General features: G+C 43.5%; 1 protein-coding gene across 1 annotated transcript in view; it reads right to left on the bottom strand.

Annotated features, from left to right (window-relative positions):
• The window catches only part of MSH3 (mutS homolog 3), a 104,109-nt gene that overhangs the window by 69,137 nt on the left and 21,484 nt on the right, over positions 1–13,488 (bottom strand). Inside the window, exons 9-10 of the mRNA XM_032675236.1 lie at positions 5,306–5,418; positions 1,732–1,846 (exon numbers count right to left, since the gene is read on the bottom strand). Coding sequence (XP_032531127.1) covers positions 1,732–1,846; positions 5,306–5,418 — 228 coding nt within the window. The remainder of the gene's footprint in view (positions 1–1,731; positions 1,847–5,305; positions 5,419–13,488) is intronic.

Below are 13,488 nucleotides of genomic sequence, written 5' to 3'. Positions count from 1 at the left end.
CAGTTAGGAGGTCTGGAGACACACTATCTTTAACGCTGCTGATGCTTTCTCCTCTACTACTGAATTACTTCTACATAAAGGGTGGATTTCGCATTTCCTCCAGCTGAAAGAACATTCACCTCATGTGTGATTGCACAAAGGGCACTGTGACAGCAGTGACCATGAAATGGCATTTCCTTGGAGTCCAGTTTCTTCTTCGGAAACTCTACGAAAAGATTTCTCCACCCATGCAAGCATATTAAAAAATAAATAAAAACACAAAGCCCCCACCCAAACAAACAAAAGCCCAAATAAATAAACAAAAAAAAACCACAAAAAACCAACCAAAAACCCACACAGGATAAAAAAAGTCAACCAAAGAGGATGAGCAAGAGCACCACAGATCAGCTCCTTGATGGATGATGCAGGGAAGATGCCCCAGGAATTCTTTCCTCATTAGCTCTATAAGCCCATCAAACTTTTTGTTAACATTTAAATAGTACTTAGAGAGGAGAAGGGCAATTTAAGGAAGAAAATCCACCCCAAAATCCAGAACACCCATATATATAAAATTTCCAAACATCTTAGTGGACATGTGAAAAAGTGTTTAAAGCTGGCATCCGCATTTTTAAATGCAGCTGCATTTTAACAAAACTAGCAATGTAGGGAGCCTTTCAAAATCAGGCTTGAAACTCATACAACATGTGAATGATTTACAAATGACATATTTCTAAGTTTACAGTCTGCAGCCAGACTGACTTCACTAAATCCTGCCTACTTACGGAACAGAGGAATACTGGGACAACCAGGAGAATACTTTGCACAGGATCCACTACAGCTAAAGTTGTTTTATTTAATAAGCCCCAATGGTATTTTCAAACTTGAGCCAGGTAGGATAGCAGTGTTTTATGCTTGTGCAAGGTATGATAGCAGTGTTTTATACTCAGGGCAACGCAGGATAAGAGAAGCTTGAGCAGTGGTATCTTTCTGTTTTCATTTGCTTCCACCTGCATAATCCTGTCACAAATTTTGAGTGCTCATTTGAGCATATCTAATAAACCAAAGGGTTGGGATTGCTTAAGGGAAAACTAGGTTATACCCATGTCTGTGTGGTTTTGTAGTAATTTTGCACAAATGGTAATGGTCCAGGGATTTTCCAGAAACCCAAGATATGCTGAATTCATGTTTTCTTTATAATTGATAACTACATTTGCCAACTCAAACAGACCTGATGAGTACTACCTAAACATAACAACACACTAGCATTTGTACCTGCTTCCAGAACTACAGAAAGAAAAAATTATTTACACACTACTGGCAAAATAAAACAATAACCGCAAAGCTAAGTTACAGTACTAATTTTTTTAAAGCTGCCCAAAAAAGCCCTATATTTGGTTTACTGAGGCGAGATGTGATAGCTGATATAAACAAACTTTAAAATTTCCTCCCTAGTATTTACCAGTTTTTGCACCTTGTTTGTTTTCAGTAACACTTGGCAGCACTACATGTTAATTCACATTACTGACAGTAATGTCTATACCCAAACATTTCATGAAGATTTTCATGAAACACCACTTAAAGAAATCACTTGATTCTTTCAAGTTCTGATTAGGAGACCAAAAGTAAGGTATAATTTTTACAAAGACTATGTTTATCACTCTAGTAGGTGTGTTCATTACAGTCAGGGAAGCTGCCTGCTAACACTTACAGAAAGTGGTGATTTGAACTGGAAGTTTATGTAAGGCAACTTACCTTGGATCGTAAAGCATCCTTTCCAAATTAAATTCTTTGAGGTATGCAATTACTGCTGCCAGAGAGCAAATAACAGGCTTATCCAAGCTTAGTATTACAGATAGTTTTTGAGGACCTAAAAAAAAATAATTTTTCTTGTTACATTTTTATTTTCTTGTTAACTCACTGTCTACTACTAATGTGCTGTAGAAAAAGCACAATCTCTTTTCCAATTTATTATAATAGAAATCTGCAATGCATGTGCAGTGTTTTATGAGATCTATAAATCAACATAAAGCAAGGCTCCAAAATAACACTTACTGTTCCAAAGAATGTAGAACATTGCATTCGTGTAAACATATTATGAAACAGAAAACATTTGACTCCACAGGTTTTTCTTCATAAAAAATGACAAAATGTTGGCATAACAAACATCTAAATATACAAACTAAGAATGGAATTCTGACACTTTTTTGAAAAAGCCATTCATATTGGATAGTGTTTTGCACAGTGCCCTACTACAGTCTCTCTTCCAGGTGCAAAATCAGGAAAACTCATTCCATGATATCACAACATAAAACAGTATTTAAAAAAATCCATTTCTTTAAGTTTTTTTCAGAGATGTTTTTTAAAGCTGCTTTTCTGTTCTTAGAGAGTTCACACACACAGGAACTTCAGAACTCAGTGACAAGAATGTTACCCCCATCTTCAAAAAAGGCAAGGAGGAGGACCTGGGAAAGTCCCATCCAGTCAGCCTCACCTCTATCCCTGGAAAGGTGGTGGAACAGTGCATTCTGGAGGTCATCACCAAGCATGTAGAAGCAGGTCATCAGGAGTACTCAGCATGGACCCACCAAGCGGAAATCCTCTTTGACTAATCTATGATGGCATGGCAGGATGGGTCAATGAGGGGAGAGCAAAGAGAGGTCTGCCTCGACTTCAGCAAGGTTTTTGACACAGTCTCCCATAAACTCCTTGTAGGAAAGCTCAGGAAATGTGGGTTGGATGAACAGACAGTGAGGGGGATGAAGAACTGGCAGCGCTCAGAGGGTTGTGATCAGCAGAGCAGAATCCAGTTGGAGGCCTGTAGTCAGTGGCAGCCAGGGATCAATGCTGGGTCCAGCCTGATCCAATTTGTCTATCAATGACCCAGATAAAGGGAGTGAGTTTATCTGCTGGAGGGTAGGAAGGCTCTGCTGAGGGATCTGGACAGGCTGAATGAATGGGCCAAGAGCAACGGTGCTAGAGTCAACAAGACCAAGTGCCAGGTCCTGCCCTTGTGTCACAACAATCCCATGGAACACTTCAGACTGGGGAAAGAAGGGCTGGAAAGCTGGAAAAGGCCCTGGGGGGGACACCAACTGAACATGAGCCCAGGTGCGCCCAGGTGGACAGGAAGGCCAGTGGCATCTGGTTTGTATCACAAATAATGTGTCCAGCAGGCACAGGGCAGTGCCCGTCCCTGTGCTGAGGCCCCCCAAGTCCTGTGGTCAGGTCTGGGCCCCTCAATTCAAGAAGGACATTGAGAGGGGCTGGAGCATGTCCAGGGAAGGGAACGGAGCTGGGAAAGGGCCTGGAGCACCAGGAGCGGCTGAGGGAGCCGGGGGGGGCTCAGCCTGAAGAAAAGGAGGCTCAGGGGGGACCTTCCCACTCTCTGCAACTCCCTGAGAGGATGGTGGAGCCAGGGAGGGGTCAGGTTCTGCTTCCAGGCAACAAAGGACAGGACAAGGGGAAACGGCCTCAAGCTGTGCCAGGGGAGGGTCAGGTTGGACATCAGGAGGAATTTCTTGCTGGAAAGGGTGGTCAGGCATTGGAAGGGGCTGCCCAGGGAGGTACTGGAGTCCCCATCCCTGGAGGTGTCCAAGGAACTACTGGACATGGTACTCAGTGCTCTGGGCTGGGTGACAAGGTGGGGATCAGCCACAGGCTAGACTCCATGGGCTGGGAGGGCTTTTCCAAACTCAATGATCTTGTGATTTGCCAGAGACACAGAACTGGGGCAGGGGCTGATGCACCTGAAGGCTGTGCTGTCATTCAGAGGGACCTGAACAGGCTGAAGAGTTGGGTGGAGAGAAACCTAAAGAGATCCAACAAGGGCAAGTGCAGGTCCTGCACCTGGGGAGGGATGACCCCGAGGACCAGCACAGGTTGGGGATGACCTGCTACAGAGCAGTTCTGTGGAGAAAGACCTGGGGGTCCTTGTGGTAGTAAATCTGCATTATATGGGAAATCTGTTGTTTAAATGTGTCTTAAAATGGCTTTTGGTGGTCTTTGCAAACACATGCTTCTTCTTCCCAACACCCCCCACGGTAATGTTATCCATGCAGGAATGTCCTGGGAAGGTGTCCTGAGGTGTTTCCCATTGGCCTTTGTTAACCCCTTCCTGTGATTGGGTGTTCTGTAAGCCCCTTGAGTCTTCTAATTGGTTACTCTGTGAATCCTCCTAAACCCTATAAATGTAACATCCCCAACAATAAACGCTCTCTTGCCTCCTCTCCACGCCAGTGTGTTGTCTCTGTGCCTGCCATGGGACCACATGCGTGGGGGGAGGGGAGGGCAGCTCTCCCCTCCAGCCTCAGGGCCAGAAGAAACCCCTGAGAAAACCCCTGGAGTTCCCTTTCCCCATCCTTCAAGACGTCGGAATGGTTCTTCAGATGGAAATGGAACTAGAACTGGGCCGCCCCACGTCGTGGGTGGGGAAAGGGATCCAGAGGTCCTGGTGGGAGACAAGCTGACCATGAGCTGGCAGGGGCCAAGAGAGACAATGAGATCCTGAGGTGCATCAGGAAGAGCATGGCCAGCAGGTCAGAGATGAGATCCTGCCCCTCTGCTTGGTCCTGCTGGGGCCACATAGGAATAGTGTGCCCAGTTCTGGGCTTCTTAGGACAAGAAGGACCAAGAGATACAGGAGAGGGTCCAGGAGAGGCCACAGAGATAGTGAAGGGTCTGGAGCATCTCTCTGATGAGCAGAGACTGCCGGACCTGGGCCTGGAGAAGACTGAGAGGGGATCCCATCAATCCACACCAATATCCCCAAGGGGTGTCAGAGGATGGTCTCAGACTCTGTTCAGCAGTGCCCAGTGACAGGACAAGGAGCAAGGGCCATGAACTCAAACAGAAGTTCCCCTCAGATGAGGCAGAACTTCTCTCCATGGAGGTGGCAGAGCCTGGAACAGCTGCCCAGGGAGGGTGTGGAGTCTCCCTGTCTGGAGACATCCCAAACCCACTGGACACATCCCTGTGTCACCTGCTCCAGGAGACCATGCCTGGGCAGGGGGTTGGGCTGAGTGGTCTCCAGAGGTCCCTTCTAGCCCCAAATATCCTGGGATTCTGTGAACTTGATGTTGAGTAATTCCCCCTAGTTGCTATATATCTGTGAATTTAAATCTGTCTAAACACACATCTTCAAGCTATGAAAAAAAGCATTGCTAGCCCCATATTCATTTCTATTTAGATAGTTCACTTTCAAGGTTCACTTCTTCCAAGCTCAAAAGAAGATCCCACTGCACAGAACGTTAAGCAAAGGTGGCTGAAAGCCAATGTGGATATAAAGGCCAACAGGATGTGCACTTCAAAGCCATGTGGAATGACATACCTGTGGTACCAGGCACTTCTTTTGCATAGAAGTCAGTAATCAGCTGGAAAGCATAGCTGTATTCAAAATTGAGGTTTTGCATCCTTTCTATCCTAATTCTGTCATCCTGTAACCTGCAAATAAAAAACATGTGACTTTCAGTTTGTTATACTCCCTTCATGAAGAACACTGAAGGCTACAAGGGTGCACTTTCCTTTGCCTTTCCTTTGTTAAGAATTGAATCAGTAAAGAATGAAGAGATGAGCTATTTAAGCAGTTTGAGAACATTTCTAAGGGTGGTATGTTCTTTAAAATGATTCTTCTAACCATTGTAAAAGTGCAAATAAAAAAAAAACAAACAGCAACAGCGAGCAAGCCCAAAAGAGACTGCAAGAGGTTGTCTAGTATACCTGCAAGGCAGATACAAACACCATTTCGCCAATCAAAACAAGCATTTGGCTTACCTGTTTTTAAAGACTTATGTTGATTAAACAGTTAAATAATTCTCCTGTGCTAACTATTACCATATTTAATTATCCTTTACATTTAAAGATTTTGTTCCATGTAGTAAAACTTCTCACGTGAACTTACTTGCATTTTTCCTATATGCAGCTTAAATAAAGTATTCTGTCCTTTATTTCCTAACTATTTCAAGATCTTTCCTTGTGCTAAAGGACTTGATTTCTCTCAGTCCTTTAGCACTCCAGGCTGTTAAGGATGATATTACTGGCAACTCAGTCCTGCCAACATGTCCACAGTTCCTCCTAGTTTAAGGAGGAACCTAGTGCCAGCAAACTTTAGAAGATGCAACTTTTCTACATTGGCTACTCTTCCTAACTGCTCCTTGAAATTAAGATTGGATGCTGCGTTATCAATTCAATTTGTACAGCTGTTAATACAACATTAAACAGATACAGTGATTAAAAAGAACCAAAAAAAGAGGGCACACAGTGTCCCTGCCACCTGTAGCACAATTACACAGCTACAGAATGAGCACTGAAGCAGCAGCCAGTAGAAAGCTGCCAGTAAAAGACATATATAAAACCTACTTGGCCTCAGAGTATCCACTCTCAAACCACCCCGGGACATCAATTAACCAAGCACTTTGAGCAGATTGGAATCATGCCAATGAGAAGGATTGTGTAGGTATTATAGGATGGAAGTTAATCAATACCCTTTTTGCAGGGCTTTCCAACCTCACAGGAACAAATAAGCAGACAGGTTTTCTGCATTACATTCTGCATGTTCCCACCTGAAAGCATTAATACATCTCTGAGGCTCGACTGATAAACAGAAGAGTTAATTTCCACCACACGTGTCAACCTAAGTGAGTCTTAGAGGTCCGACTTTTCTCAGCACATCCCAGATGATCCTTCCAGTGCCTTAGTTTTAACTGACTGATCCAATTAAGTTTTCAGTCTCTATACCCTCTGGGATTCCCCTCTCCCCAGCTGTCCTCAGAAGGAGCAAACATTTTAAATCAAGTGAAAAGACAACTGGCCCGTGTTCCTCAACCTCCAGTAACAATCAGCTGTTTTCTTGCTTGTGTTTCTTTACTTGCTCCAACCTCCACCAATAATCTGGTCTAACACATTCCTCCCTTTTGCTAAATTAGCATGTGTCTTCACTACAGCCACTTGAAAAAACACCACTTCAGCACTAAACTATTTATAATGTGCTGTATGATACCTAGAAGTGAGCACAAACCTTTGGATCAGCCCTAAAAGGCAGCAGGGCTTTTCTGTGGACCATGTCTGAGTAGGGACTTGGCGAAATCTTTCTAAAACAGCATTTTATTTTTCATTTCTATCTCTTTATGTTTTAATAACACTAACTTCAGAAAAGCAAGGCTTAATAAGGTCTGTAGAGCTCATTTTTAAAACCAAAGTCAAACAGAGGAGGATTTGGGGGAGTATTCCACAGGATGGTTCATGCCACACCTGTATGTTTATAAAGTAATGTTTTGAAATTAACTGGCGTGATTTTCTTTAATTCCTTTGTGTTTTTCTTCCATTTCATAACCAAATTTACCCAACTCCTTAGCATAAACTTTGGAAAATGACAGTTACAACAATAAACAATATAACTTGAGTGACTTCTTATAGTAGTATTTTTGTTTGTCAGCTGTATCAACGGGAAATAGTTGAAGTCAGAATTAAACAACTCATTGATCTGCAAAAATCTTCACATATTTTAATCTTTATATTCTATATATGGCAACATCAAATAACACTTTGTCTATCTAAAAGTTTGTATCTGATATTCTAAATAAAGTAAAAAATAGGAAGTTATAGATCCAACATATGGAAAAATCTGAATTTTTACCAGGATGTATGAAAATAAAGTTTTCTGCAGAAAGTTTTCATGTCTGTCCTTTGTGTTGCCAGATGATCACCCAAAGGCCATTTTCCTGATTATAGCCAGGATGAGATGTTCATGCTTATTTTATCTCTCCAGCTACCAATGCCTATTTAAATCAGAAGTCAATTTGCCATCAACTTTTGTAAACATCATTCTTGTCAGAACATCTACAATGAACTGCAGTTCAACTCATATTTTACTGATATCCTTTCCAGCAGTCTGAGAACAAGCAATCCCCACAATCCCATGCCACCAACAGGGTTGGTCAGGGATGAAACTCAGTTTCTCAAAGCTTTTCTACTTCCTTTGCCCAATTTCTCCAGCAACCACCCTTATCTGGATACTGAGTGAACAGAGAGGTTTCAGAGTTTCCAGCTGTCAGCTGATGGTACAAATGAACCCACAGAGCTCCTCATTAAAATTGGATTTGATGTAGAACTGTCTCCCCTCACAAGGTGAATTATGGAAGTTGCTTCTAAGGATTATTATCAGACACAGTTAAGAACATGACATCTGTGTGTCCATAAACAGATGCAAAAAGATCCTAAAATACACACATTTACACACTTCCATGTACATAATGTAATATGTACATTCTAACCTATGCTGTTCGATGATTCTGTTACCATAGGGACTAATTTATCTGTCACCCTGCCAGGAAAGTGAAAAAGGACCAATATTGCCAGGTTTAATCCCTCTATTTATCTGACAGCTTGATTTATCCAGTTAAACACTCATTGCTTACCAAGTGCAGCAGGAAAGATAATTAAAAGAGATCACTCAATCTGGGGGAGGGGAGAGGAATCTCTTAAGAAAAGCATTTATAAGAAATGCTAGAAGCTAAAAGAAAACAACATAAATAAAACTAATTTACAGAAACTGACTCAAGATATTTAAAAAATAATACAATCTTTTATTAAGAATGGGCTTGCATTAAGCACAAGAACTAACTGCAGTGTTCTAAATAAAACAGGAGTCACTTCAGTACTGCTCTACAATTCACAACTAAACTGGCATAAAGTGCAGAAAGACTTCCTGAAAAAACAAACACATCCAAACTAAGTTTTCTTAAAGCTCAGGAGGTCTTCCCAAGGAATGCAAATAAATCCAGAAATTTACCTTTCGACTACTATCCTGCTGTGCCCATTCTGCTTTAGGACTACTTGAATGCAGGGGTGCAGGCATCAAAATGTTACTATACGGTCCTGTATCATATAAAGATACAAGGACATGATGCAGAATTTGGGAAGCTCTCTGCTCCTAAAATTTAGTGCGACATTTTTACTTCTGATGCTAACCACAGATCTGTGAAGCACAAATAATTTATTTAGCTTTTCCTATATAATTTATTCACAGAATCACAGAATCATAGAATCAGTTGGGTTGGAAGGGACCTCCAAGATCATCAAGTCTAACTCTTGATCCAATATCGCTGTGGTCACTAGACCATGGCACTGTCACATCCAGTCTCATCTTAAAAACCTCCAGGGACAGAGAATCCACCACCTCCCTGGGCAGCCCATTCCAATGTCTGATTACCCTCTCTGTAAAAAATTTTTTCCTAATATCCAACCTAAACCTCCCCTGGCAGAGCTTAAGACCATGCCCTCTTGTCCTACTGATAGCTGCCTGGGAGAAGAGACCAACCCCCACCTGGCTACAACCTCCTTTCAGGGAGTTGTAGAGAGTGATGAGGTCTCCCCTGAGCCTCCTCTTCTCCAGGCTGAACAACCCCAGCTCCCTCAGCCTCTCCTCATAGGACTTGTGCTCCAGTCCCTTCACCAGCCTCGTTGCTCTTCTCTGGACCTGCTCCAGCACCTCAATATCCTTCCTGAACTGAGGGGCCCAGAACTGGACACAGCACTCCAGGTGTGGCCTCACCAGTGCTGAGTGCAGGGGAAGAATCACTTCCCCGATCCTGCTGGCCACACTGTTCCTGACCCAGGCCAGGATGCCATTGGCCTTCCTGACCACCTGGGCACACTGCTGGTTCATGCTCAGTTTCCTGTCAATCCAAACTCCCAGGTCCCTTTCTATGTGGCTGCTCTCCAGCCACTCTGTGCCCAGCCTGTAGCACTGCAGGGGGTTGTTGTGGCCAAAGAGCAGGACCCGGCATTTGGCCTTGTTGAACCTCATCCCGTTGGAATCAGACCATCTCTCCAGTCTGTCCAGGTCCCTTTGCAGAGCCCTCCTGCCTTCCAGCAGATCAACACGTCCCCCCAGCTTGATGTCATCTGCAAATATGCTATTGGTACACTCTATCCCCTCATCCAGATCATCAGTAAAGATATTAAACAGAACTGGGCCCTGGGAGACACCACTAGTGACCGGCTGCCAACTGGATGCAGCACCATTCACCACCACTCTCTGGACCCGGCCCTCCAGCCAGTTCCTAACCCAGCACAGAGTGCCCCTGTCCAAGCCTTGGGCTGCAGCTTTTCCAGGAGTGTGCTGTGGGAGATGGTGTCAAAGGCTTTGCTGAAGTCCACGTAGACACATCCACAGCCTTCCCCTCATCCAACAGGTGGGTCACCTGCTCATAAAAGGAGATCAGGTTGGTCATATAGGACCTACTGGTTAAATGGCTCAGCAACAATGAAGTGAGAAGACAGTGATGGTGACAGGACCAGAGAAGTCACCAAGGGGAAATGTGGGAAAAGGTTGCCACCAGAAAGTTGTCGGAGCACGAGCTCCTGTCTCAGGCTTATATCACAGTCCTCTCCCAATGCTCCACACAGCCAGAAGCTTTATTTCTGGCTATTTGCAGCTGCTCAGCAGGAAGATTCATCTCTCAGAGACTCTCACTGCCTGACCCTTCTGCCCCCTCCCTCTCCAAGTTTTCCTATTTTCCTTGCTTAACAACTGGGCTTGGACTGTCAGCAAGGATCAAGGAGCAGAGCAGAACTAGAATCTCACAGGAACCACTGGCAGAGTTCCAGGGGTCAGGCTGTGCAGCCCCACTCAAGGCAGGACCAGCACCAGAGGGATGATTCCACTAAACTGCACAAGTGCCTGTCACTGGTGTAACAAAGGCTGACTGAAATGGGAAGCAGGGTTTAAGAGCAACTCCAGGGCTAGGCCAAAGTAAATTCTGAAACTATGAACTTTGAATTTTGGCTATGGGATGGAGCAGCCACAGCTGCCGGAGCTGCACCCTGAACTCCCAGAGCACAGCACAGGACAATGGCACAGCTCTCTGCTCACACAGCCAGAGACACAAAACGCAGCTGCTGTTGCTCCTCATGGAACCAGGGTGAGGAGCTGAGCCAGACCTTCCTAGGACAGGACACACACGTAGGGAACTGCTGTTCTCTAGAAAGTACAACAGGACTGATGCTAAGGGAAAAGTGATTTAACTCAGAGAAGCAATGTCAGGGTCAAAAATTAAGAGTGCCATCTATACAATTATTTGGAAAAGAAAGCAGAAGTGTAATCCAGGAATTATATCATCATTTTAATCTGATTTTGATATATTTTCTCCAGAAGCCACTTATGGACCATCCTGAAATATTTATTTCTACAAAAATGATGACCTACCGCAAAACAGCGTTGAGTCTGCTCATTAAAAAAAAGTACTTTAGATAATTTTATACTCTACCGTAAGACATATACAGCAGTCACTTAATACTATTTTGAATTCTTCTTGAACATACTGATAATTGACTCTCAAAACTCCTCCTGAAATACAACTCTTCTTACCAAAAAGGCCCTGTAAAAAAGTCTACGTGACCAGATAACAGGATGGCAGACAGAAAAATTCATCTCTGTATTACATATTATATAACTAAAAAATATTATAACATTACCTTGCATCACTCAGGAAAAAAACAAGCCTTCAAGTGCTTAAAAAATTTTACCAATAACTTAAATAATAGGAAGAGAGTGATTACTGCCAAAAGAAACTAAAAGATTCTGGACAGGCAGAGTAAAAGAAAAGATGACAGAATAGCCTTGAAATACAATTAGTTTTGAAACTCTAATACAAAAGTGTGGACCGTCACCTTGCCCTAAATAGCAGCATTTTTACCATGTCTTCACTACCCCACAGCTCCATCAGCGTTTCACACACCTTCCACTGCTCTTTGTTTCAGGACGACACAAGTTGTCTGATCACACTGGTGCTGACTGACAGGAACACGAAACGTTCTCATTTTGAACAGTAGAAGCTTCAGAGCACAAAGCACTTTTCTCTCTCTCTCTTATAATATTTCTGCAAAGGCCTCCCACCTACTAGATCTTGCACTGAAGTCATAACCATTGTGTTTCTGTCAAATCACTGCCTACTGTCATTAACACTCACCATTACAATCCCTCTCTAGGATCAAGCTGACGGAGAAAAAAATTTGGTGGAATACATCCTATTCAAAGACACATCTTCCCAAGCAGCAGAAGCAGCAGCCTAAATTCAGCTTGAACAAAGTCAAACTCAATGCTTAACAATATTTCCCAACCATTTTAATCATCTCCCTTTCCCTTATGCTGTGTCTGAGCAAAAATCTATACGTTATTTTTAGTTCCATGTATTTGAAATACCACTGTCCCTCAAAATATTCAAAGTTATCTGGATCATACACATACATATGCAAAACATTTAATGTTGTGTCCAAGAAAGAAAAGCGTTTCCTAGGTGAGGTTGTTTAATTAAAAATTAAAAGCAGATGGCTACAATACAACATAGTTCTGGAAAGAATCTTGAATTCAAGTTAATTACTTCTTTACAGAATTAAAGAGAACCTAAAAACAAAGCTAAATGCTGCAGGATGTATCAACCACAGAAAATCCACCATGGTTAGAAGACAAGGAGCTACTGGAGAGGATCCAGAAGAGGTCACAGAGATGATAAGGGGTCTGGAGCATCTCTCTGATGAGCAGAGACTGCCGGACCTGGGCCTGGAGAAGACTGAGAGGGGATCCCATCAATCCACACCAATATCCCCAAGGGGTGTCAGAGGATGGTCTCAGACTCTGTTCAGCAGTGCCCAGTGACAGGACAAGGAGCAAGGGCCATGAACTCAAACAGAAGTTCCCCTCAGATGAGGCAGAACTTCTCTCCATGGAGGTGGCAGAGCCTGGAACAGCTGCCCAGGGAGGGTGTGGAGTCTCCCTGTCTGGAGACATCCCAAACCCACTGGACACATCCCTGTGTCACCTGCTCCAGGAGACCATGCCTGGGCAGGGGGTTGGGCTGAGTGGTCTCCAGAGGTCCCTTCTAGCCCCAAATATCCTGGGATTCTGTTCTAAGGAGTGCTGCTGAAGTGTGAACTACATTTGTCCCGGTAATGGATAAAAGGGTATTCTACAAACATAGATCTACAGCATAAATAGGAAATTGAATGGAAGTCATCATCAGCTTATGAAACATCATTTCCAATGATTATATAAGAAATAATTGAGATGGTGACAGACAGAGTCCATCCATGCCTCTGCTGTAAATCAATGTGAGCTCACCTCCCACACTGCTACCACTGCTCTACCTGCCAAGAACTATCAGAAACATAATTCTTGTTCTTCAGTCAGCATAAGAACTGCAGTGGAAATTTACTGGGAGCACTGAACATCTAACACAGACCTCACTGAGAAAGCATATTGCCTCTGCAAGCTGGAAGGCCATACCTGTATTTTCCGCTCATCACTGCACTGAAATGATTTAATTTAAGGGCTCAGAAGAGGGGATCCAGCTCCTGTTCAGGCTCTTACACACCTTCCTGTGGTCTGCAAAGACACAGAGTCCCCACTGCTTGGATTTCAGCTTTGTGCAAGAGAGGCTTAGGACCTTTTATCATAAACAAACACAGACACTGACAATGGAGCAAAAACAACTCACATGAGAGCTGCTAGTTGGG

The sequence above is a fragment of the Chiroxiphia lanceolata genome, chromosome Z (assembly GCF_009829145.1).
Source record: "Chiroxiphia lanceolata isolate bChiLan1 chromosome Z, bChiLan1.pri, whole genome shotgun sequence".
Classification (NCBI taxonomy): domain Eukaryota; kingdom Metazoa; phylum Chordata; class Aves; order Passeriformes; family Pipridae; genus Chiroxiphia; species Chiroxiphia lanceolata.
Note: the sequence above shows the minus strand (reverse complement) of the source record. Positions and strands in the feature narration are given on the sequence as shown.